At 62.6% G+C, this 25,320-nt stretch overlaps 1 protein-coding gene across 1 annotated transcript in view; it reads right to left on the bottom strand.

Annotated features, from left to right (window-relative positions):
• Positions 1-6,305: 6,305 nt before the first annotated feature.
• Positions 6,306-25,320, bottom strand: part of CROCC2 (ciliary rootlet coiled-coil, rootletin family member 2) — a 64,433-nt gene continuing 45,418 nt past the window's right edge. The window contains exons 22-33 of the mRNA XM_034642725.1: positions 23,659-23,876; positions 22,904-23,063; positions 21,685-21,852; positions 19,755-20,112; positions 19,442-19,623; positions 18,979-19,099; positions 18,050-18,200; positions 17,757-17,874; positions 12,350-12,499; positions 8,008-8,408; positions 7,622-7,667; positions 6,306-6,812 (exon numbers count right to left, since the gene is read on the bottom strand). Coding sequence (XP_034498616.1) covers positions 6,426-6,812; positions 7,622-7,667; positions 8,008-8,408; positions 12,350-12,499; positions 17,757-17,874; positions 18,050-18,200; positions 18,979-19,099; positions 19,442-19,623; positions 19,755-20,112; positions 21,685-21,852; positions 22,904-23,063; positions 23,659-23,876 — 2,460 coding nt within the window. The 3' untranslated portion in view covers positions 6,306-6,425. The remainder of the gene's footprint in view (positions 6,813-7,621; positions 7,668-8,007; positions 8,409-12,349; positions 12,500-17,756; positions 17,875-18,049; positions 18,201-18,978; positions 19,100-19,441; positions 19,624-19,754; positions 20,113-21,684; positions 21,853-22,903; positions 23,064-23,658; positions 23,877-25,320) is intronic.

Below are 25,320 nucleotides of genomic sequence, written 5' to 3'. Positions count from 1 at the left end.
GGGCCGGGCGGTGCGAGGAGCGCGGCGCGCCGTCGGTGGGGTTCCGCGCGCTCGGCCGGGCGGCGCTCGGGTAGCCGCACCGCGAAGGAAGGCGCCGGGCGGGACCGCGCTCAGGGCCGGCCCCGCCCCAGGGGCCGCGATTTAAATATCCAGCCGGCGGTCACCGGGCCTGGGCGGGGCCTGGGCGGGGTCATGCAAATAAAACCGCTCTTAAAGCGCCAGGCCGTGCGGGAGGGCGGGGGCGCTCGAGACGCGCCGGCTGGGCCAGCGCTGGCGCGAGGTGCGGCTCTCTGGTCCCCTGCTTTGGTGAGGTGAGCGAGGCGACTTGCTCACAGGGCGGTTCTGAGACAGAGCCTAAGGCCTGCCTGAGATGTTGGGTCTGGGTCGCTGCCCTGCCAGGGGACCCGGTAACCCCCTGCAGTGTTGTCAGTAGGGGCCACTCACGCTTAACAGTGCCTGGATACCCTTGTGGAAGGGGGCCAGTCCCCCGGAGGCCAGCGCCATGCGGCTCCCAGAGTTCTGAGCCTGTGGACTCTTACTTGCTCCGGGCCCTGGGGGTGAGGCTCCCATCTAGTTGCGAGGGCCCCTGGCCTGGGGGACTTCAGGGCATTAGATAAGAGGTTTGCACTGTGCACAGCCACATCGGGAGAAATCTCGGGGAGGTTTCCTGACGGGTTCAGGGTCCTAAGGGCACCTCACAGCAAGAGAATCTCCAGCAGACTCCTGGGTTGGTAGCTGTCAGTGGGGGAAGACAGGTCCACGTGGCCAGGGGCAAGCTGCTCCTGGGCCTGGTGGATATGGCATAGAGCCTCCAGAGTCCACAATCCGGATTCTGTGTCCCCAGCTCTTCTCCCGCCTCTGGGACAACTGACCTCACACCTTGCTCTGAGCATTTGTCCCCCCTCAGGCTCGGTGTGGGGCCCTCCACATCCTCCCTGCCCTCAGAATCTGGTATTGGGGGATGTGTGACTGCGAGCCACGCCCGGAGCCCTTGAAGACAACGGCGCACCCACCGGAGATAAGCAGGCAGAGCCAGCACCAGCGCTGAGTTTCTGGGAGGTTTCGTGTCTGACTCCGTGTGTTTCTGTATGTCCTAAAACGTCTTCAGTGAGCGAGCATTGTTTTGCAGTTGGCTAGGAACTTTAGTGTGATTTCAAAGAAACAGCAGGCAGGGCTTCGGAGGGCTATGGTTTGACTCTGCGGGTTACAGGTGTAGGCTAGAATCAGGGCAGACTCAGAATTTCAGGAGGCAGCCACAGCTGGGGCCTACCTCACATTGGCACCACCCCGAGAGCAAGTTCCCCTAAAACTTCTCTCTAGTTCCTCTGACCTCGGCTGTGAGAGGGGCAGCTCTGGGGCCAGGCTCCTGCCCTGGAGACCCCCAGGACAGCAGGATGACTGTGTGTTTCAGTGAAGGATGAGAAAGGTCAAGGCCTCCCGTCTTTGGAGGACAAAAGTCAGAGATGACATCTGACGGCTGGGCTGTGCTGGGAACAGAATCTCCAGGTCACACAGCTCCCGGCAGGATCCTGGGGAGGAAGGGCACATTCACACTTGCTTGCGTTTGCTTTCACGCACATGTGCACGCACACTCTCACACATGGACACAGCGTTCATACATCCACACATGCACACTCAGTCACATGTGCTCACACACACTTGCTCACAGACACAACACGTGCACACATGCCCACGCGGACCTCTTCAGCACCTTCTTCTGAGCGCATGCGTCAGGGGAACCTAGTCAAGGCCGTCTCAGGGCTAGGTTTGGGTCCACCTGGGGCTTGTAGGGAGCAGGGCTGCCCCAGAGCTCAGCATACCCGCGGGAACATGGTAGTGTCCACTAGATGCAGCCAGAAATGGACCGTTCTCCAGACATGGTGGCAGTGGTTGGCCTAGACAGGGTATGCCAACCAGGCCCCTCGAGGGCACCCCCTGGGCGGCTTCATGAAATTCTCAGGCTTGGGCCCCACCCCAGAGAGCGGGTGCTTGTGAGACGAGGCTGGAGCCAACCACAGGCCAACCCTTGGGTCCTGGCCCCCAGTGAGGCCAAGCTTACCTGGGGCCCGTGCCTCGCTGCTTCTTTGCAGCCTTCACGCTGGGCCAGTTTGTACCTTGTCTGGGAGACTGGGGGTTAACATGAGGCCCTACCACTGCTGAGCATTACGTTTCAAAAAAAACCCCAAAACAAAACACCCCCCCCACAACTCCACAGGCAAAAAAAGATGGAAAAAATGTTTTGATTTTTTTTTTCAGGTGCTAAAAATATTATCAGGAAATACTTTTCAGCAATGTGCCATTTTAGGGTTCCCCTCTGGACTCAAGGGCGCCTTTGTCTCTGCCACAGAAAGTCCACATTTATCAAAACCAAAATCGTTTTATCAAGCAGGCTCATGTTCCGCAGCCAGGAAATCTGAGCCTCCCCAACAGGCCTGTGACATTTTAGTTTAGGGCCCGAGTGTGTGTGTAATTTAGATGGGGGAGCCCTGGAGTCGACCTCGGGATATCCCAGGACGTGGGCTCCATTCAGGGCAAGGTGGGGAGTGTCCTTCCCCTTAATGCACCTGGCCTGGTTGGCGGGTCCCTACAGGGCTGGGGTAGGGCACCCTGACACGGCTCTGAGTGGGCAGAGCCTGACTGGCTGTACTTCCCACATCTCTCTCTCCAGGGGCAGCGGCTGGCTCTTCCATGGATGTGAAACCAGAAACCCTGCCTCAGGTAAACCCCCCGCCTGCTCTGGGAACAAGGCTAGGAGGTGATAGGGCCCGGAGGGGCAGGTCGAGTCCAGCTCCAATGGAAGCCCACCCGACCTGGTTACTACACTGTGAGGCTGGATGGGGTCTTGGCACAGCTGGTCCACTGAGGCCGAGATGGGCACACCTTGCTTAGGGCGTACAGCACTCCTCACACGAAGGGACAGTCCTTGAGTCCTGGGCCCACTTGGCTTCTCCCCCTATGTGCGGCAAGGGGCCCCAGACTCTGAGCGCCCCCACACACCTGGACACCCACGACGGGACTTCTGCTCTTGATCTTAGGGAAATGACCAGAATGGGGTTCAACTTTTACTTCCTGGGATATTCACTGCTGCTCTATTTTTTTAAAAACAGAGAGGAATTAGAAACACTTTGAGCTGGAGAATCGGCAGGGAGAGGCCAAAAATGATTAGAGGGGGGCTCAGGTTTGGGCTCTCTCTTCCCTTCGGGTGATGAGAGACACCTTGTTCTGCCGGCAGGCAGCCTCATTGGTCTTCCTCCGGCGCACAGGGCCAAGACTCCTCTTCCCGAATGTTCCACAGCCGCCAGGGACGGCCGTCACAGAGGGGCACTTAGGCGGCCCACGGCCTGTCCCTTCACTGCGAGGTTTGGCGGCTGATGAAATCAGGCTTCTGTGGCATTTTTAATGATGTGGGAAAAACCTAATGGTAAAACGTCAACTGAGAGTCTTCAGAAAGAGCATGTGATGTAACGTCCATGGCATATAAGGCATCCGCCAGCCACGGGCCTGCGCGCAAGCCAGAAGGACATGCTCGGATTTTAGGATCCGCACTGATGGGTTATGGTTGGTGCTGGTTTTCTTTTCATGCATTTTTTTTGTTAAAATGCTTATTTGAGGTTATTTGAAAAGTATTAATGTTTTAGAAGCCCGAATATCAATGACCCTGGTTCCAGCTGGCCTCCTTGGTCCTGGGGCCCATTTCCTGCTCCAGCTGTGTCCCAGTGGAGACCACTGTCCCCTCAGAAGCCAGGGAGCTGCGGGGGCTGGGGCCTCTCCCCTCAGGGTATCCTTCGCCCTCTCCAGCCTGGCCTGTGCTGTGGGAATCACGGCCTCCCTCGGGCTCCCAGAGTGGCGTTTTCTCTATGGCTCTCCTGCCCCCCTCCTTCACTCACCCCCACCCTGCCGTGCGCACAGGGCCTGTTCTCCGACTCCTGGGAAGTCTGTTGCTCCAGATGGCTGGCGGTCCCCACCCACAGGGGCCACAGCGTGATGGTGCCGCCCCCAGTGGCCGAGAGCTCGTGGTGGCTGCCGATCTGGGCCGCACCTCATAGAGGACTCACCATGCCCTTCTGGGGTGGGGTTGCCCCATTTTACAGGAAACTGAGGCCAGAGAGCCTGTCCAGGATTGCACAGTGGGAGGGGGCAGAGGTAGGGTTGGTCCAAGGCTGGTGACCCCCAGACGGATGCTGGGGCCACTGGGCTTCTTCCAAGCTGGAGGCCTCCACGCAGGGTGACCTGTCCCCTCGGATTCCAGGGAGGGCATGGGTAGCCGTCCAGGCCCCCCTCTTGCACGCTCAGCCTGCCCCCCCCAGGCCCTTCTCCCTGGACCTCACCTCCAGGAGGGTGGGGTGGGTGGTGTGTGTGAGGACAGGGGGATGCCCAGCAGGGCTCCAGCAGCCCAGGCACTGGGCCTCACCTTGCTCGGTGTCCCCAGCCCATCTCTGTCCTCTGGTCAACGGGACACTGTGCCTGCAACCTCACTGGCTGCATGGGCTTGGGGCCTCTGGGCCTCACCTGACCTCTTGCTGACGGCCCCGTGGCCTTGGTCCAGAAGCAAGGCCTTGTAGAGGCCCCCTCTCCTCCTCACCTGTCAATGGGCACCCCAGGGAGCCGCAAGGGGGACAGAGCCATGTTCCTCGGGGTCCATGGGAATTGTCAGCGCCCTGCTGGAGACGCTTAAGAAAACACCAATTTACTTCCATTAGGAAAATCTTCTTTCTTCCTAAGTATATGGCTTTATGTTGAATAAACAGAAATAGCATCTCCATGGACCAAACTATTTGTTAAAATACACACGTCTCGGAGGTCTCACAGGTGCTTTGAACGTCCCTCATGTGCATGTGGGGAAAACACAGACATCGCCACAGAGTATGCCGGCGGGTTATGGGGGGCTTTCATTTGAACACCGAGGACCCACCCTGACCTGTTTGGCATCTGCAGGGCACCCCCTCTAACCCATGAGCACTTATCAGGTAGCTCTTCTGGGCTGGGGGCTTCAGTCCCAGGGGAGGGCACGTGTGACGGTCCAGGGTGCCACGGGCAGGCAGAGAGGAAAGCGCCCACACACTCGCATCTCCAGCTTCTTGTCCCTTCCCCCGCACCCCCCCACCATCTTCTACCATCCTTCCTCTGGGAGCGGGGCCGTCTGCTGCCACCCTTCCCTGTTCTGCAGGACGCTCTCCAGCAGGAGGGGTGCACCCGCCTGCTCCCCTCCCCTGGTTGCGATCTGCCCTGACTGGCCCGTGTCAGGTGCGGACACCAGCACCAACAGCCCCTCTGCCCACAGCAACCGTTGTTAACGGTCACTCTGCTCTTCCCCTCTGAGCCTGAGCTGAACTTCAGAATCCTTCTCAACCCAGGCACCGATAACCGGGCAGAGCGGGAGGCCCGTGGCCGACCTCTCTCTAGCCCCTGCTTTTGCACACTTCACCACACGCGCTCACACCGTTGCTGTGTTCACGCGGAAGGCCAAGTCGGACGGGACAGCCTGTTGGGTGCGGTGCCCGCGCTGAGGTGGGCTCCACGGGCCCGTGGCCCTTCCCACAGCCTGGAGGGCAGCCAGCTCCCGTGCCCACAGGAGTGCCCCGCACGGCCCGCTGCCCCCCACACTGTGAATGCGCCACTTACAAAACAGGAGATGCCGTTGGGACAGGAGAGCAAGTCACTCTGACCAGTGTTAATGGGGGCGTGAGTAAAAATGCCGACAGGTGAACCCCGCAGAGGCCCGAGATGGCGGCCTCGTTCTCCGCAGCAACCGGGCTGGGTTCCCGCAGGAATTTCCCAGAGTTTTTAGGCTGGAGAAGTGGGAGGCTCGGGAGCGCTCTAACTTTCACAGGCCGGCACTTCTCGTGGCCAGGGAGTCACGGGGACTTGCTTCTGAGTCATTTCCAGCCACCTGCCACTGGGACGGGCCTGCAGTTCCTGGATACAGAAGGTCCCGCGGCCTCTGGACGGAGGGAAGTGGTGGCTGGGCCTCGCAGGACATTATGTTTTTGGCTCCAGTTGGTGGAAACATGTTCCACGTGTTTCCCCGTGTTTATAGAGCTGAGGGCATGGAATGCAGCCTGTGGCCACGGAAGCTGGCCGGACGGGGCCTGGCTACCAGGGTCTGCCCAGATCAGCGCGTCCTGAGTGGAAACAGTGCCAGGCCGGGTGCGGGCTGTGGGGGCTCCGTGCAGCGGGGGGGCGTGGCCGAGGGGCGTCCTGGAGCACGGGGTCCCAAGGGCCGGGAGGAGCTCTGTGCTCAGTGGTCGCAGGGTGCCTCTGACACAGGGCCCCTGGGGAAGGTGTGGTGGGCTCCGGGCTGTGGCTGCCCGCACCACGCTCTCGGGATGGCACGAGGCCTCTGTGTTCCTGGCGGGGGCTCCGTTGCCTCTGGCTGGTCACGGCTGTGGTGGGCAGGCCGCCCAGGGGGCATTCTGCAGCAGGGCTCACTGTTCGGCCTGGGAAGCCTGGCCGAGGCGGGCTCGTTGCTGCCGAGGCACCTCCTGGTCCAGCTGCTTCTTCAGACTGACCACCTGGGGACAGGGCAGGAGCTTGGGTGGGGAGGGCAGGCCCCGCGGCCAGGGCCCCCCGGCACGGGGTGTGCAGAGCTCTGTGGCTGCTGAGGGGAGGGGGCGTGTGTGGGAGAGAAACATTAGGCAGGCCGACGGGCTCGCCAGCTGCCAGACGGGGACGCCAACCACGTGTGCGGGTCCTAGGGACTGAGGGACTTGCATGCCTGCAGTGGACAGACCCCCTGCTCCACGCAGGCAGCAAAAGCACTCAGGGTAATAAGGAAATACATGCTCCTTGGCTTCACGGTTTGGCAAATGGGGCTCGGGGGGTTAGGAACACTAATTTGGGGGTGGCACTGGGTGGTCACTCTACCTTTCTGGGTCTCAGTTCCCTCAGCTGTAAAATGAGGGTTTTGACCGAGGGCTCCCAGGTGCCTGATGGCTCAGAGCCCGAGGGTCAGCCCCAGCAGGTGCGTGGCGGGGAGGGGGGCAGAGTGGGTCCACGCCCAAGGCCACATATGCCACTGTTCTCCCCTCGTGACTCTGAAGGACAGGTGCAGGGACCACCTTTGCTCCAACTGCCATGTGCCAGGCGCTGCTGGACACTTAAACGCAGTGACCTCTGACCCAGGAACTGTCCCCACCACTCCCCTTAAGGGCACAGAGAGAGTGGTGACCTGTCCTAGGATCCTCGCTCCGCCCCTCAGTGAGCGGTGGGAGTGACCGGATGGAAGTGTGAGAGTCCCGGGGGTGGTTGGAGCCCATGGGCGGCTGTGCCGGGATCCCACTGCCGGAAGGCCTTAGGCCGCGGGTGCCACTGCAGGATGCTGGTTCCCTCTGCACCCCTCTCTCCGCCTGGACACGGAGGTCTGGCCCCATGTGCTCCTCCAGGACCTGTGCAGCCAGCAGCCAGACCCCGTGACACTGCTTGGCCTCCGGGGCCAGGTCTCGCTGGTGTGGGGCTGCCGGTTCCCAGGGCCATGGGGCTCAGGCCGGTTCCAGCTCCACTCTCTGGACCTGGGCACCTCACTGCTGCCCGCCTGCCTGAGAGCTGCGCGGAGTCCCAGGGCAGGTGTCCTGCCCTCCCCTTAGGGCTGCTATTCCTTCATCTAGCCCCCAGCTGGCTTCACTGCCCTCTGCCGGGCTCGGGCCCCAGCCCAGGACTGGCAAGCAGACCTAGGGGTGAGCACACACGTTCAGCCCCTGGGCCTTCTCTGGCCTCGAGCCCTCCCTAGGCTGCCAGGGTGGGCCTCAGAGCTGTTTTAATGGCATCCTAGTTTCTGCTTGGCTGGACCGGGGGGGTCCCACTGGCTTCACAGGCTGACTCTTGTCCCCTGCTCCCCTTGCCAACTCCTTGCATAGACGTAGGGGTCTGCCCAGCAGGGGAAGGGGAGATGCCCCCAACATGCACAGGGGCAGCCCCTGGACTTGCCCATAGGCCTGTCTGACCCTGTGCTTCCCACACGCCTCCCTCTTCTGGTCCGTGCTTGGCTAATGAGGTCCCTGACCATGCTACCACCACCACGGGGCCTCGGAGAGAAGACTGGGAGGGGTCCATGGAGCCCTGGGTCCTGGTTCCACTTCTGTCTGGGACTTGAGGTGTGACCCTGGTAGACCCCATTGTCGTCTGGGGCCATGTCTCCTTATCTGTCCAGTGTAGGGACCGTCCAGCCCGTCCTTCCCATCTGTGTAGGCATGGTCGTGAGGGCATGTGGGCACCCTTCTGAGACCCACACCCACCTGGACGCACCCGCCCTGGCCCACCCCCCAGGCTAGGGCACACGAAGCCCCACTGGCCCAGCTGACCTGCAGCTGCTGGTCTGGCCTCAGGTCCCTGTCCGCGTCCTGCTGCCCTTGTTCCTTCTCGACCCCTGGCTGGGCCCTGTCCCCTTCCCTCCTCAGCATCTCCTGCTCCATCTGCAAGAGCCCAGACGGCGGAACTCGCGGTGGCCTTGTGGCAGGGGTGTGGGGTCAGGCTAGCCTTCACTCTGCAGAGCACATCGAGGGCTCTGGAAAGGGCTCTGGGTCCCCTGAGAGCAGGCGGGGAGGGGGCTGAAGGAGCACAGGGCCAAGGTGCCAGCCTGTGTCAAGCCGGCAGGGCGGGGGACTGGCTCCATCTCTTGGGGTGGCCTCCTGGGCCTGCCCCTCCCGGCATCCTCCTGCCTCATAGAGCCTCGGTCCCCGGCACTCAGGCCCCCGCGACCAGCTCCCAGGCCCTGCCCACTCACTGACCCCGTCTCAGCAAGTTTCTGTGTCCACTGTCCGTCTTCCTCCGAGCTGCAAAGTGCCCAAGTAGAGTGCCCTTCTTGGTGACCCTCCCCCCATGCCAGTCCCAGGGCAGGGGGTTAAATATCAGTGATTGAGGGAGCAAGCAGTTTCAACGGGAAGGCTGGTAGGGGCTCCTTTTTTCCCTTGTGGGTGATCCTTGTGGTGGAAGGAACTGATGCCCCAGGTCATGCCTTGTGGGTGCTTGACATGGACGGTCTCCTTCTGGAAGTCCTTGGGCGGGCGATGGGCCCGTCAGCAGCTGGGGCAGGAGCAGAACACAAGCCCTTCTCCAAACCAGGCCCCCCCCCACTACCCTGCTACCCCTGCCCTGTGGGCCCCTGTGCCAGGTGGGGGCGGCCTCTCTGAGGGCCTCCAGGCCAGCCCTCCCTTCCCTGTCTTCCTTCCCTGTGCTCTCGCCCTTGGGGCTGGTCCTACAGAGCCCGGGAGACATGGTGGCCCTGTCTTGCCCGGAAAGTTATGCGGTCGGTGATAGGAGGATAGCGTTTCAAAAATAAGGACTCCTTTCTTCTTCAGCAATGAGAAAAACAAAGAGTCCATGTCCACTGAAAAAGGAAGTCCTGTGTCTTTAAAAATCCAGCTACACTCCTGGAAGTGCATGTTGAAAAGAGAAAAGTGAAATCCAAAATAAATAAACGGCCACATCCGGGTTTCCCCTCCTGGGACACCAATAAAGGGTTTATGGGTTTGGGGGCCCCTCACAGCTGACCTCCTGGAACTCATTAGCTGTTGCTCCCCTCCCCAACCTGAGCTGTGGGGGCCCCCAGCTGGCTCTGCTGCCCTGGGCAGTGCCACTGTGGCTGGGCCACTGCTCCCAGTAAAGGCCATGGAGGCCTCGGCTCCCCCAGCTCAGAGGCTCAGCAGCCGGCCCGCCCTCCAGGACAAGCAGCATTCCTGTGACCGTAGGGGCTCCTGGGAGGGCAGGTGGCTCTGCAGGGTCCAGCTGGCCGGTGGCTTCCAGTGACTGTCTTGACCTGCTAGCCTCTCTGTCTGCATCCCTACCCCGGTCCTGTTCCCAGGGCCTCTGCCCCCACTGCTACCCCACTGACCTGGCCACGCCCCTCTGGAAAACCCACTTGTTCCCGAGTCCATGTCTGCTGGACAGTGTGTGTCTGCGGCCAGGGCCTGCCCCAGGACAGATGTTCATGCGTGCTTGGGGACACACGGTGGGGCAGACACCCTCCTGGCAGTTCCAGGCCCAGCAGTGCCCTTGCCTGGTGGGGCCTCACCGCTCTCCCACAGGGTCTGTTGGTCAGTCCTTGTTGGAGAGGGGCCGGAGGCTGGGGTGGGCACAGGGTGGGCTTCGAAGGCACCTGTCACTCTCACAGGGACCTGGCTGCTCCGGGTTCTGCTCATGCTTGAGACGCTGCACCCTCTTTGCTGCTCCTGCTGTGGCTGGTGGCTTCTGTCTTCCACTCCCCACTGGTGCCCACGTCCCGCACTGGCACCTCTCTCCTCCAGAGTCTGCGAGCTCAGGGCACCCACCACCTGAGTGGCTACTCCACTCCATAGGCTATGACTCCGGGTGGTGAGGCCACGCCTGGGCTGTCTGGTCCCCTGGCCCTTCTGCCCTTGGGCCACAGTGCCCAGATAAGCGTGCCCCACACAAAGCCAGTCTTTGCAGGTCTCGGGGAGCAGGGGATGCAGCGGTCAGCTCAGGGATCTCCCGGATCGGAGGCGGCCTCGAGAAACCCTGGCCAGACATGCTGCCTGGAGCAGCCAGGAGTGGGGAAAGCCCTCCCTTCTGGGTCTGGTTCCCTTTGTGCAGGAGAGCCCACGTTGTCACCTCTCCCACACCTCTGCCAGCACTGTGGTGGGAGGGCTGGTCCCTGTGCTCCTCCCTCGTCTGTGCCCACACTCGGCTTCCAGCCCCTGCTCAAGGGGACAGGCGGTGACGGTCTCTGCCCAGGGAGGGCCAGGCACGCTCACTGAGGTTCTCGGTCACGGCCTGGCAGGCTGCCAGGGCAGGAGGACACATCCATATCCTCACCCCAGTGAAGCCTTGGGAAGCCACCTTACTCTGGGGACCACTGCTGAGGCCCTCAGCAACCCCACACACCAGGACTTCTGCTCTCCCAGTGTGTGGATGGGGTCACTGAGCGGGAAGGGTCAGGTGCTTCGGACTCCAGATCGTCACCCCAGCAAAGGCTGTCCCCAACCTCCCCTATTGCCTCCATATTCCCCGCTCTAGTCCCCATCTTGCCTGCCCCTGGAGTGGGCTGTGAGGGTGTTAGAACCCCAGGGCCCACAACGTGGCTGGCGCCCTCTGTGGCAGGCAGCGGAGTGGGCCTGCCACATATCCCTGTCCCTGTTCTTGTTCCTGTGGGGCTGAGGCAGCCCCTCTAGGACAAGGGAGCTGCCCTTTGGGCCGTGTGAGGGGGAGGCCCCGCTGCTCGGTGGGCTCCGCAAGGTGGGCCCACAGAGCTCGAAGTGGGGGTAGAGCCTGGGTGATGTTCTGCCTGGTTCCAGGGATGCCATTTCCTTTCTCTGGGTCGCAGGAAGATGCTCTGGAAACCCCCAGCCCCAATTTCAACCAGAATAGCTTTGCTTTGACCTGTTTCATACATGGAGACCGGATCCACTCACAGCTGGGGACAGTTTGGCTGTCAAAATCCCTGGCCAGTGGGCCCCTGGGATGGGCCCTGCCCTCGGCCTTGCTGTGTTCCCTTTCTGTCTGCAGGGGTGGGGACCTGCTCGCTGTCCTGCCCAGCCCTGTGCGGAGACTGCTGGGGTGGTGAGACCGGCTTCTCCCCTTCACCACGTGTGCCTTCCTGGTCTCCCTCTGAACCCACCCGTTGCCTTGGTCCAGTCGGTAGGGCCCTGAGCCCAGGGCCGTTTCCAACACGGACAGCAGAATCTGGGGCTCCGGAGGTGGGCAGTATGCCAGGCCACAGAGCTCCCTGCAGGGCAAAGCCGGGCTTATTTGCTAAGACCGTGGTACCTCTCCAAGGAGAGCAAAGGTACCAGGGAGGGGGGTGTGGAGGGTCACCCTCCGGCGCCAGGGCGTCCCTGCGCTTGGAGAGGGGTGGGCAGGTGCACAGCAGGCCCTTCGTAATCAGCAGGTGCCTGTGCAACGCTGCCCCTCAGCGCGCCCGGCCTGAACCCCCATCGGATGCTCCCCTTTCCCCGCCCCCTTTCCCCGCCCCCTGGAGCCGCGGGCCCGCCCACCAGCCCTGCGCCCTGCGCTCGCAGCCCCGAGAGCTCCCCCTGCAGGCGGGCCTGCTCGTGTGCGGCGTCTGGTCCCGCGGGGCGAGCCTCTCTGCTCCCTGCGCTCCGCCACCCGCTCGCAGTGCTCTGGCTGCGGCTGCGAGTCCCTGGGCCGGGCCTCCAGGCTCCACCGATTGTCTCCCCCTGAGCTGCGCGTCCACAGCCGACCCTCTGTTGTAGGGGTGCTTACTGTGGAGAGGCCTCGAGCCTAGAACTCCCTCCCGCCTCAGTTTCCCCGTCTGTCAGCCGGAGGGTGGCTCTAGGTGTGAACACCTGCCTCCGGCATCTCCCAGTGCCTCCCTTCACTCCGCCCGAGGGATGCATGATTCCCTAAAGGGAATGCCCTGCCCTCTGGGGCCCCTCACCTGCAGGAAGGGCTCCCGCGCGCCCTTGGCCTCCTGACATTTGCGTTCCAGGTGGGCGACCTGCTCCTCTAGGAGCTTCCCTCTCTGGGCCAGGGCCTGGCTGTGCCGTCTGCTCTCCTCCAGGGCCCCTTGCAGCGTGTCCAGTTGCTCCTAGGGAGAGGAAGGCGTAGGGTCTCCTGGAAACACGGCTCCCCGGGAAGGAGAAGCCCAGGGCATCTGCTCGGGCCCTGCCGCAGGTTGCTGGGAAGAGGCGAGAACAGGCCCAGGACAATGTGCGCGGGTCAGGCAGTTCAGAGCGGCACCCCTGTGGGGAGGGGCGGGGTGTAGGGCTTGCTGGGAGGCTCCACTTGGCAGGTCCTCTGCTGGGGTCAGAGTGGCCTCAGAGGACACAGCTGGCATCCCTCCCCTGCTTCCAGCCCTTGGAATGAACAGGACAGTCCCCCTGAGCCCATGGGGCCTGTGGAGCTCAGCCCCTGGACCCCCTCCCCTGCCTGCTGCCTCTGAGACCTACCACTACGTGCCCCCCCGCCTCAGCCCTTCCGACCCTGCTGCGTGCGCAGGAGCGTCCAGCCCCACACACCGCTCCCTGCCCCACAGGCACCAACAGCCCAGGCCCCTGGGAGGGCCCACGGCCCCTTCTCCTCCCTGCACACCCGCTCACCCACCCCAGCCCCATCCTTGGCCCTTTGGCCTCAGCCCGCCCAAACCATCACCCCTTGCTCGGGCACCTGCGGCGCCCTCCCGTTGCTGTCTGCAGGCATGCCCCACAGGGCAGCCCGGCCACACATTTGAGTCTATATGTTGAAGGGTGCTTCAGGATGAAAACTGGCTTGGGAACATGGCCACCCCTTCCAACCCGCTGCCCTGCCCACTCTCGAATGAGCGCCTCTCACTGCCCCTTGCCTGGAGCACCGCCTGATGTCCTCTCAGCCCACGGGCCGCGCTGTGCTGGCTTCCCTGCAGGGACGCTTGGCCTCCTGTTGGCCGTCGTCCCTGCTCTGCTGCAGCTGTCACCCCCTGTTCTGAGCTTTGCCCAGGAGGACAGCGCCTGGGCCCTGGAGCAGACGCACCATGGGCCTGGAGAACTTTCAGGAGCAGACAAGCACAAAGAAGCCTACAGGTGTCACCTAGGGACCTCGCGGTCCTGCCATGGTGTCCCATGCTTTGTGAGACCAGGCCAGTGTCCAGCTATTGAAACTTTCTGGGTGTTTCATGGGGAAGTGGCCAGTGCCTTCTTGTACCTTGGGCTCTGGAAACTCAGGGGTCACACCTGCTGGTGCTTCGGTTGGCTGAGCGGGAAAGCAGAGGTGTGGCGCTAAGGGGAGTCCACACGGGAGCTGGTGGTAGCTTGGACTCAAGGGGGCAAGAAGTGGAAGGACAGGACTCGGAATTTAGAGACAGCCTGGGGGCCTGTGTGGGGGCTCAGGAGCAAGTGGTGTCCCAAGGACTCCCAGGTGTCGACTGCTGGGGTGGTCCAGGACCCTCTTAGCAAGATGGGAAGGTGGACGGGGGGGGCATTTGGGGGTGAAGTTTCTGAGTTCAGCCTTGAGGGGTTCTGCCCAGGAGTCACTGGATATGGGGGACAGTGTCACAGAACCAGGTGGCTCTGGAGGCCCAGGGAGGGGAGACTGTCCTGGTGAGAGGCCAGAAAGGGAGAATACAGGTCCCGGGCCAAGTGGATGTTAGAGCAGAGGGAGGAGGAGGAGACAGCAGCCCAGGGAGGATGAGAGGGCTGGCAGAAATCAGGAGGGAGAGATTAATCATCTCTGTGGAACGCCCCAAGAGGTCGGGCAGACACAGACCCAAAAGGGACCCTTTGGATGGGACCAAATGTTTCTGATGACCTTTGCGTGCACATATGTGTGAGTGAGGGTGGAGGGAAGGGCAGCTCTTCCCAGAAGCCTGGCTGGGGGAGGGGAGACAGGGCCAGCAGAGAAGGGAGGGGGTGGGGGGGCACAAGAGGGTGTTTGTTTAGGAAGAGGGAGACCGGGCACGGAGCCGGAGAGGAAAGCCAGAAGGCACCGGGACCCCCGATGAGCCATGCAGACACCAGCCTTCAAGTCACAGGTGCCTGTCTGTGCCGGCGAACACAGCGTTCACAGCAGTCGTGTCCCGGGTGCCATGTGTCTGGGGGGCCTTCCCACCCGGTCTCTCACTCAGTCGTCCCAAATGCTGACGTGACCATGACCTTACTCATGGAGGAGGTGGATTCAGAGGAGGGAGGGGAGTGACCCCCTGGCGGAGGGGCCAGTGGGCTGAGCCTGAACGCATTTCCTTTGTCTGATGCTTTAGTACTTTAGAAATGGACATCAAATGCCGGTGCTTGCGCCTAAAACGTCAAGGTTTCACCCTTCCCTGCATGTTTGGACACTACCATTTCCTATTTGTGCATGTTTCCAGGAGAAAAGCAGAGGTTCCCTTCAAATATGGCTTAAATATTTCATGGTATTTTAAAGAGGCCCAAACCCCTTATGTGAAGCCTTATTCTCCTCTTGTAATGACTCAACTTTTATGGAATTCAAATTAACCATAATAATTGAACGGTGCCCCCTTTATGAACATCGCCCGCTGCGCCACTAACTTCTTCTCCTTTCTTGGGTCGCTTTCGTTCTGAGTCCTGGTGAGGTTCTGAGCCTAGGAGATGTGGGCGAGGCCAGCGAGCCTCGCAGACCCAGGTTCAGTCTGAGGGTTCAAGGAGCCGCGGGAAAAAGGGAACTGCAGCCCCACACAGGGTCCTGCCCTCTGGGAGCCCTTGGGCCAGTCCCAGGAGAGCCCAGTGCCGGGCAACGCTCAGATACAAGGGGGACTTGGTCCCTGGGCGGGAGCCAAGGGTCTGGTGCGGGACACCTCTGGACTCCGCGCTGTCTGCCTGCTGGTTTGTCCACCGTTGTGCCAACCCCTCCTGCTTTGACCACACTAGGCTTATCATCAGCTTTGCTGTCGTTTCTCAAAATCTCCATTAAAAATCTCAAACACCTGTTCTTCTCCGTAAACTTTGCAATCATCGTGCCCTGTTTCCCTCCAAACATACCATAAAAAAATGGACAAGACCAAACCAACCGACAAATAAGCAAATAACCAACCGACACCCTACAAACCAGGATACACACAGATCCCCCCAGAAGCTGGTCAAAAGATCCTAACTGCCCCAGAGCCTCCCTTCACCAGTATGACTACATGTCAACAGAAAGAGACACAAACATGTCATCATTCTTTTAAATAACCCTTGCATTAAAGTAGTGAAAACGGAAACTCCTAGAAAACTAGTGAGAAGAAAAAGTGTTCATGCCAGAAATCCATGGCACACACACCCAACCACAGGTGGGGAAGATGGGATAACACGAAACGCTCTGTCGAGAGAGAAAGCCCGCACGTAAATCCGTCCCTTACTCAGTTTAAGAAATGAGGGAAATCACAACAGCAGTATTAATAGAAGCTGAAATGAGTCAGCGTAGGTAAAAATGAGAGAAGAGATAAAGCTGATTCTGTGAAAAGACCAACAAAACAGACGAACGGTTGGTGGGTTGAATTAAGAGAACCAAACAGAAATCTCCAGCACCACGAGACAGATACGGCCACAGGTACAGACACAAATACGATTGGGCCGGGGTATAGGACAGCTCCAGCTCCGGGTAGGACTACGATGTAAATAACACGAGCAACACGTGTAGGGCCTCAGCCCTGCGTGCCACAATAGGAGGGGGGAGGCCGAGATGGCCAGAGGGGCCCCAAGAGGAGCGGGAGGAGGCGGGGGAGGAGCCGCTCCTGTGGAGGTGACAGGAAGCCACAGCCTCTCAGGGAAGCCGAGCCGGGCGGGCAGTGTACTGTGGGCGGCAGAGAAAGATGGAAAGCCCACTGGTTCATCGTATGAAGAGAGAACCATCGTAACAGCCATACTCAGAAACCTGGCTCCCTCCCGGGTGCGGGGCAGCACGTCCAGCTGGGTGGACCCTGCCCACCTGTGTGGCCTGCTAGGCCCAGTCTGCCAGCCCTCGAGCTTCTGGAACTGGACTGACGATCAGCTGGGGCCCCGGAGGAGGGCTCTGGAGAGGAGGGCGGCATGTGCAGAGCCGCGGGGTGGCTCCTGCAGGATTGGTGGCACCGCGAGGACCCCGTGAGCCCCTCTTGCCTGGGAGGCTGTGATGCGGCTCTGACAGGAGGACCCCACCGGCCACCTCTCCCAGGGGCATGTGCGCCCACACTCCCCCTGCTTGGAGGTCGCCAGCTGCCTGCAGGACCCTGGGTGCCGCGTGGGGCGCGTGTCCTGATGCTCTGGGCTCCCTTCTGCATTGTTGACCTATTGAATTCCCAGGGTAGCCCTGGAAACGGGGAGGGATTTGCTCTCAAACAAGAATCTTACTGTTTGCATAGCACAGCCTACCATTTAATTAGAAAAATATGTTTTTAATTAACTTTCTCTTGACAAACACATTGGCTCATGTGAAACGGGGGGAAACCCAGTCCATGAAAGTGAAAGCACTCGTCAGAGGCAGACCTCCATCTAGAACACGCTGGTGGCCTGGCCACCTGACCTGCTGAGGGCAGGGGGGCAGGGAGCGTGGCCACGGGGCCTGAGCCCCTCGCCCCCTGCAGACACTTCTGCTTGGACCTGCTGTTCGTCAGAAGGCCTGGGGCCTCTGGGCCTCCGGTGGGTCTGAATCGCCCTCCCAGTTGCCCACCTCAATGGCCAACACGTTACAGAAATTGGGAAAAACCTTCCTCAGGGTTGAAGACCAGAGACTTTGGGGGCTCCGACGAGATGGAGGCAGAGGGAATCAAGTGGCCTAAAAATAGAATTACTAGAATTCTGGGAACAACTTGACATGATGCTGATAGATTTTTGCACCCAGACTTCAGTGAAAAATGGAGTAAATTCTTAAGGAGAAAAATTACCATGGATAGAGAAGCTGACTGACGTTCAGAAGAGCCCTCTGCACCCACGTGTGGCAGCCTCGCACGCAGACCTGCCAGAGCCTCGGGGACGCTGACGCACAGCCCGGGCTGGAGGGGAGGCCTCCAAGGCCCCCCAGTCCCCTCGCAGGCAGGTGCCAGACAGGAGGAGCCCGGGGATGCCCCCCGCCTACCGTGCCCCTGAGAACGGGGCCTTCACCCTCCCGGTCCCTGGAGTGCGAGAGTTCCGGAAGGGCTCCGTGCTGTGTCCTCGGCGGCCCTGCCATCTCCCCTGTCCAGCCAGGCCTTCCTCACCCCCAGCCCAGCTTCCTCACTTGAAAGCAGGGGACCCAAGGCCACCTTCCCAGCACAAAGACCCTATGTGGGGACATTTACCCAAATTCATCCTGTGTAGCGTCCTTCTGTCTCTGAGTGACACGGTGAGCTGGCCCCGCAGCTGTGTAACTGTGACCCCACACAGGGCTCCGAGGCTGGGCCGCTGTCACCCTAGGCCTACCCGTGTGGCCACAGAGAGATGGACAGGCCGGGGAGGCCGCGGATCTGCCCTGCCTCCGGCCCCCGCCAGCTCTGCCACGGGGGCCAGGTTGCTCCCTACCCAGGACCATTTCCCCAGTCTGTAAAACAAGGGCAGGGACCAGCTCCCAAACAGCTCTACCAGGGGGCCCCCGATGAGCTCTGCAGGGCCACCATGTCCCTCGAGGCCACCTGCTCTGGCCCAGCTGAGCCTCTGCCCACGGGGACCAGAAACCTCCTGTCTCCCAGAAGCCTTCCTAGTCTCCTCCCTCCCACCTCCCTGGCCCCAGGTCTCCATGGCCGCGTTCCCCACCTGCAGCCGCCCGCGTGCTTGCCAAGTGCTCCAGCTCCAGCCTCTGCAGCGCCGCCCCCTGCAGGGCTCGTGCCGCCTGGGCGCTGCTCAACTCTCCCTCCGCCTGGCGCCAAGCTGTGGGGCAAGCAGAGGCTTGCCTGGCTCCCAAGCCCTGAGGGGCTGCCACGCGGGGATCGCCCCCGCCCATTTCCTAGGCCAGGAAACTGAGGCTTTGTCAATTTAAGTGTTTGGCCCCTGGTTGGTGGGGGCTGGAGAGGCCCCCCGCTCTGGTAATTCCTGCTTCTCCCATCTGAAGCTCAAGGATCCCTGGGGGCGGGTCTGGGGTCCTGGCTCCCTCTGCCTGCTTCTCCTTCTCTCCCACCTTCTTTCCTTCCGCAGACATTCCTCCTTCGAGACTGTGCTAGGCCTTGGGCCTACCTCCCGGGCAGAACCGCTGATGGGGGGGAGGACAGTAATGCAATGGGGGTGACCAGCAGGGCAGGGGCGTTCTCTGAGGTGACAGGGGTCAGAGACCTGATGGGGAGGTGGGCCTCATGACTGTCTGTGGAAGAGGGTTGGCTGTAGGAGGCCTGCACAGTCAGTGCAACGGCCCTGAGGCAGGAACTGTGAGAGGCCAGTGTGGCAGGGTCCGGGGGCCCTGCAAGTTCTCTGGACTCTCTTCCCTTGTGATGGGGAAGCCACTGCTGGGAAAGCCGCCAGTCAGCTGCCACGTGCCGGGTACATCTCAGGGAGGCACGCGGGTTTGGTGCCGCCCCCGTGGCCCACGCCTCAGCAGTTCCCAGGACCACACACGCCTGGCAGCCAGGGGCGAGGACCCTGGGGAACCCCTGGGGAGGTGGTGGTGTGCCCCTCCCAGCGACCCTCGAGGGCAGGGGGAGGGAAGGGAGGTCACCTTCCTCTGCCTCCGCCAGCGCCTTCTGCAGCTGCCTCACGCGGCTCTTGGCCTGGGCACACTCGCTCTCCGCCTCACTCAGCCGGCTGCTCAGGCTCATGGCCTGGAAGTGCCAGTCGTCCTGGGCGGAAGGACCCAGGTCAGGGGGCAGCCTGGTGGGGAAGTGGAGGGCCCAGGTGTCCGGCGGGAGGCTCGGGGGGCTTGGGCGCGCTGACCTGGACCCCAGTGGGCGTCATAGCGGCACCTGGAGCCAGGACTCTGCGGCCACTTGGGGCGGTCGAGTTTTGAGAGACCATGGTATTTACTGCTATTATCATGCCCAACAAAGGACAGCATGAACACAGAGGTGCCCAGTGACCCACGGGGCCCTGCTAGGGTCTCAGCAGACCTGGGATGGATGGACAGTGACGTGCAGCTTCCCCTGTTGCAGGAGCTCCCAGGGCATGTCCTCCCACTGCCTTACCCGTTCCCTCTGGGCATCCCGCAGCTTCTGCACGAAGTCCTGCAGGGCGTCTCGCACGGAGGCCACGTCCACCTCTGGGCTGTGGACCCCAGGTGCAGGTGAGGGCCATCGCAGTGGTGAGCAGGACCGGGCGGGGGGGCTGGCCCTCTGCCGCCGAGAGCGAGCCTGGATGCCATCTGAGCCTGTGGGACGGTGCCAGCTGACGGGACGGGTTGAGGATGTGCTGCAGCCCTCACCCACAGGGAGCCTGGGAGGGCCTGGGGGGGTACAGAGCCGGGACAGGAGCCTGCCTGAAGCCGTTGAGAACACTGACCTTTATTGGGGAAGCTGGGCCGCTTGGGGGAGCCTGAGGGGCTCTGTCCCTGGAGCCCCAGGCCACGGCATAGCGTGGACCACAGCCGGCCCAGCTGGCCCTCCAAATCCCGCCTGGCGCCCTCGGCCTGAGCCAGCTCCTGCTCCAGGCTGTGGATCTGGCGGCTGGCCTCGTCCAGGCGAGCCTGCAGGCCCTCTGCCTCCGCGCCGGCCTGCTCTAGCTTCTCGGAGGTGATGCGAAGCTCAGCCCGGAGGGTCTGCTCGGCCCCCTGGCTCTGGTAGAGACGCCCCTCCAGCTGCTTCTTCTGGGCCTCCGCACCGGCCTCCACCTCTGCCAGCTTCTGCTGCAGCCTCAGCGCCTGCGGGAGGGACGCGGAGTCCTCAGCCCAGAGCCCCCTGCCCTCCGAAGCCCTGCCCCCAGGCATCTTGTCCTGTCCACTCCTGAGGGAGCCCCTCAGACGCCTTCCTTGGCATGTCACAGCTGGGGGGACCTAGGACCAACCTCCCAGTCGTGTTTGGCAGTGGGAACCCCTGAGCCCAGGTGGGGAAGGACACCCCAGGACGTGGAGCCCATCCTGGCAGATACGTGAAAACCCTAGTCCGGACGGAGCTGAGACCATAGGCTGTCCCCTCCTGTGGCCTGCCGTGGCTCCACCTCTAGCCAGCCCCAGACTTGTGGCCTGTGGTGGCACGGGCCGGGTCAGCATCTCCTGAGCCCAGGGCTGGGGAGCCTCGGGGTGCCTGACGCTACACCGCGGGCTTCTAAGGGCCAGCACAGTGGGTCAATGGAGGGCAGCCCAGCCCCCACAGCCTCCCCTAGCCCACAGAACCCGTGGGCCGTGCCCCTGCCTCTCTCGGCCTGGGCTCTTTCTCCCTTCTTGCTTCACTCCAGCCCCCCGGGCACCCCTCCCCATGGGTCCTCTGCTGGGCCTACTCCCCTCTCTTCTCTGGCGGCCTGGCCCAGGCCCAGAGGGGACCTCCCTGACCCACTGCCCATCTGTAGCAGCCCATCCCTTCATTTCCAGTTAGACCGCTCTGTCTGCTATTGCAGACCCTGCTCACGGCCTGACCCGTGCCCCTATGCCCCTGGCATGGTACCCGCACCCACACGAGGTGGCCTCTCCATACCTGTGAGCGAACAGGGGGACAGACGGGGACACCGTCACCCCTAGGGAAGTGACAGACTTGGAGGTCACAGACCCTGTGCCACACAGTAAGTCCTGGGTGTTAGGCCTGGCCCAGGGGCAAGGCCAGGCCTCGTCTCAGTTCCTCTCTGGGCGGCCACAGCATTAACAACTCCATTCACAGGTGGAGGTGAGGGGCTGCAAGGTTGCACAGGGGGTCACACAGGTCGTGGGAGAGGAGTCCATGTTTTCTGGTCAATGCAGCCACTGTGTGCATGACTTCGGGCCTGAGCCGGGGGTTCTGGGCAGGCCAGGCTGTGAGCAGGGGTGGGTACGAGGCCACCTGACCACATGCAGCTCACAGAGCCAGGCCTGAACAGAGGGCCTTTCGAGCTGCTGTCGGGGCAGGAGGACCCAGGTGTGCAGGGAGAGAGATGGTGGGAGTGTGTGCATGCGTGCACATGGGTCAGGGCCTTGCGGACACACGTGCAGGTGTGGGTGTACGTGTACCCTCCGAATCCTGAGGCTTTTTGAGAATTGGGCACTTCGGGGGCCCCTGACTATCCCCCAGCTCAGAACGCTCACATCGCCTGGGTGAGACTTTCCCTTTCTGAAACATGAGAACCCTAGGGGACACAGGGGTCACCACTTGCCCTGCGTTAGCTCAGCCAGAGCCCCCGTCCCTCCACCCCGGCTGCACCCGCTGGGAAGTGGGAGACAAGACGAGCAGGTGGAGCAGGTGGACGTGCAGAGCTGGCCCGGCGGCCCTGCCTCGCAGCCCCTCTGGAGCTCCGGCAGCCCTCCTACCTCCCTCCGGGTGCCGTCGCGTGCTGCCTCAGCCTCTGCGGCCAGCCTCTGCAGCTGCAGCACCTCCTGCCGGCTCTGCTGCTGCTTCTGGGCGTCCTGTGCGCCCTGGACCTGCAGCTGGATCACCTCTTGGCTCTTTCTCCGGTTCTCAGCCTCCAGTATGTTCACCTGTGAGTGCGTGGTGCTGATGGGGTTGCCGGGGCCCTCCTGGACCCCTGCCTCTGCTCGCACGTCCTGGGAGCAGGGAGCCTTCCTTTGGGGCAGTGCCTGCACTCAGGGCATGGGAGGCGGGGGTGCCCTCGGAGCCAGGACACCGTGTGGGAAGGAGCGGGCTGGGGGCAGCGTCAAGAGTGCGGCTTCCGGCTCCTCGCCGGCTCTCACTCACAGGGACCCTGGTCCCACACACCTCTCCATGCCTCCGTGGCCTCATGTGAAAAGGAAGGTACTAGAACCTTCCTCACAGGAAGGCTGTGGGGGGTAGAAGGAGGGAGGTGCAGGAAATGCATGGTCCAGAGGGAGCACAGGACATCTCACGAACCGCTCCAAGTCTGAAGGAGCTCGACAGAATTGGCTGCAGAGGCTTGGAAAGGCCTCTGGCCTCCAGGGGCATCTAGGCCCCTCCTCTGAGCCGTCTCGGCACCCGGTGAACTCAGCCTAAGTGGCTCTTGACTTTGGAAGTGGAGGCAGATAGATGACGCGGGGCAGCCGTTCCCTGAGCCCCAAGGTGGCCATGCGGGGAGGAAGCCCTGGCCGGGCCCGGGGTGCACCCCAGCTGATGGTCAGGCCAGCCCTGGGCCACGTGAGCCCGGCCACTGCAGGCCGGCCCAGCGCTGCCCGAAAGTCTCCCTCTGTGGAGGCTTCTTGGCGTGTGCACCGAGGGGCAGAGCCAAGGCGTCCCCTCCTCGCCCTGGCTGAGTTCCTGATCCTCAGCGCTGATGGGCGTCAAAGGAGTTGTTCTCAGCCATTAAGTTTGAGGCTTGTCATCTGCACCCCCTGGGGCACATCTAACCGGGAGCCCCATGGGTCTAAGCAGGGCCCTCCAGCTGGTGGCTTCAAGTGTGGGGACAGAATGTTCCAGAGACACAGGCAGCAAGGCCATGCCCTGGAGCTTCCACTCCAGTGGGTGAGTGCCTTGCGGAGCGTGGGGGGAGAGCGGGGCCCAGGCGTGGAGCGTGGGGACACCCCTGTGGGGGTGGGGCTGTGGGACGGCCGCCCTCACCTGTCTGCACAGCTCCTGGAGCTCCCGGCGGGCCTCCGCCCGTGCCTGCTCCATCTCCCTCAGACTGGCTCGTAGCTCACAGGCCTCCTTCTGGGCCAGGGCTCGGGCCTCCTCCAGGACCAGCACCTTCTGCTCCCCTTCTTCCTTGGACCTCTGCAAACTGAGCGCCGTGTCACAGGCTGGGGGGCCATTATCTCCCACAGAGACCTCCTGCCACCCACCTGGCTTTGGCCAGAAGCCTCCCCCGTGGCTCGGGTCTCCTCCTTGGGGCTGCCTCCCTACCACCCTCGGGGTGTACGAGGTCCGAGCGCCCAGCTGGCTCTGCCCCTCGCCGTGTCTCTGGGCCCTCCCCCTGCTATGTTCCTCTCTCCAGCCACACTCCCGGAGAGAGACCCAATGTCCAGCAGCAGCCCAGCACCTCTGCAAGGGTCACAGTTCCAGCCTCGCTGTCCCCAGAGCCCCGGACCAGGCCCTGCGGCCTCTGTCTGCTCCCCAGCCCTTGGCTGTCTCCTGCTGGCCATGTGGGACGCACCGAGGGCAGGACAGGGGTGTTGGCATCTCAGCCTCCCCTCCCCCCGCGCGTCGGCACTGTAGAGCTTCATGTGGGCAGTTGGCACCCTGGGTCCGCTTAGTGAGTCCACCCCAGCACCATCCGGCCCGTGTCAGGAGAATGCCCACACCCCACATCCTTTGTCCCTGGGATGAGCTCTGGGGCTGGGCAGGCTCCCTGACAGGTGCTCCAAGGGGCCTGGTACCTGGCCTTCTCCTGCTCAGCCCCGCGGATCGCAGCCCGCAGCTCAGTGTTGGAACGCTGCAGCACTTCCTTCTCACGGGCCTCATCACCCAGTGCCCGCTGGACCTCCAGGGCCTCCCTGCGAAGCCCCTCACTGCTCTCCTCGCTGGCCTGCAGCTCCCGACGCAGCACGGCCAGCCCTTCCTGGGCCTCGTCCAGCTGGGCCCGCAGCCTCTCAGCCTGGGGGAAGAGCATGGGCTGTACGGCCCGCCAGAGGGCAGGGGTGAGGGGCCGTGGATCGGCATCGGGCTCTGGTCTGGCAGCACCAATGTACCCCCAGCCCTGTGTCCCCAAATGCTTGAAGGAGAAGCAGGTAACCTGGATTTGCCCACCTGGGGGTCACCTCTCCTACGCCGTGAGGCTGCAGGTGCTTCACAAAGGCTGGTCCTGGAGCCCGGGGAGGTGACGCTCTGACCCTCCTGGCCTGGTGTTGCCCCCTGCCCCCTCCCTAGACGCCAGGGATGCTGGTCACTGGTCAGCCCCCATGTCCGCACCATCCCCACCCAGGTCCAGCGGCCTGTGCTTGATGGCCCGCCCCACCTGCTGTCCCCTACAGTGATGGCATGGCACAGGGGACTGCCCACCCCGATGTGGGCAGCAGGGCCAGCGGCCTGGGCTTCCAACCCCAGCGTGGTTGTGGGCACATCCACTGCCTCGGCCCTCAGTTCCCTATCGTATGGGAGGCCGGGGGAGGGGGGTCTCTGGGCGGTGGCCCTTAGAAGGCCCCCCCGGGCCAGGCCATCCAACCGCTCAGGTGGCAGGCACTCAGTGTCGCATGAGTGCTCTGTGCAGAGTGCTCCCCAGCACGGACAACGCAAGCACAAGGGGGTGGGGGCAGCAGGGGCCCCGGGGGCAGGCTCTGGAGCCAGAGGGAGCCATGCGCTGCACCTCCACCCCGGTCTCGGGGTTCAGCAGCCCAGACTCTGGCCTCTGCAAGCGGACCCAAGATTGGGAGAAGCTGTGGCTGAGTCCTTGTCCCCTGTCCCTGCCAGACCTGTTCCAGGCCCAGAAGGGGACGCCCATCACGCTGTCCTCCCCACATCAGGACCCTCCACACCCTCTGGGGGCTTCTAGGCAGGGCCTGCCAATTCTGTGGTTCTGTGGGAGGCCCAGGAGCTGAGCCTGGGCCAGAGCATGGGTGGGGCCCGGGGTTCTACTCAGGCTGCCCTGGGACACAGGGTGCCTCGCCTCAGCACCACCCCTTCCCCCAATGCCCAGAGGGGGTTCCTGGAGGAGAGTGCAGAGCCAGGAAAGGACCAGCCCACCCTTCGGCACGCGTGGGACAGGGTGGGAGGCCGCCAGGCTTGGCCAGGACATCTGGTCTCCTGCCTCCCAGGCCTACGCTCTGGCCCTGAGCAGGACACTCTAGAGAGGGTCCGTGCAGGCCCGGCCGGCCCCCAGGAGGAGGTGGCGGAGGCCAGCAGCGCCGATAGAGGGGAAGCCACAAAATTCTGAGCAATGTCAAGGCGCTGCTTTGCCAAAAGCAAACCCCACTTTGCCGGCTCTTTCGGCAGGACATCGTCCAGGCCCCCGGCCAGCCTGGCTCCTGGGTCCACCCGCTGTTATTGTTGTTCTGTTTTGGGGAAGGGCCTGAGCCCCTCCTCTGCTCCCCTCCCACCCCCCC

This window comes from Ailuropoda melanoleuca, chromosome 2 (genome assembly GCF_002007445.2).
Source record: "Ailuropoda melanoleuca isolate Jingjing chromosome 2, ASM200744v2, whole genome shotgun sequence".
NCBI classification, from domain to species: Eukaryota; Metazoa; Chordata; class Mammalia; order Carnivora; family Ursidae; genus Ailuropoda; species Ailuropoda melanoleuca.
Note: the sequence above shows the minus strand (reverse complement) of the source record. Positions and strands in the feature narration are given on the sequence as shown.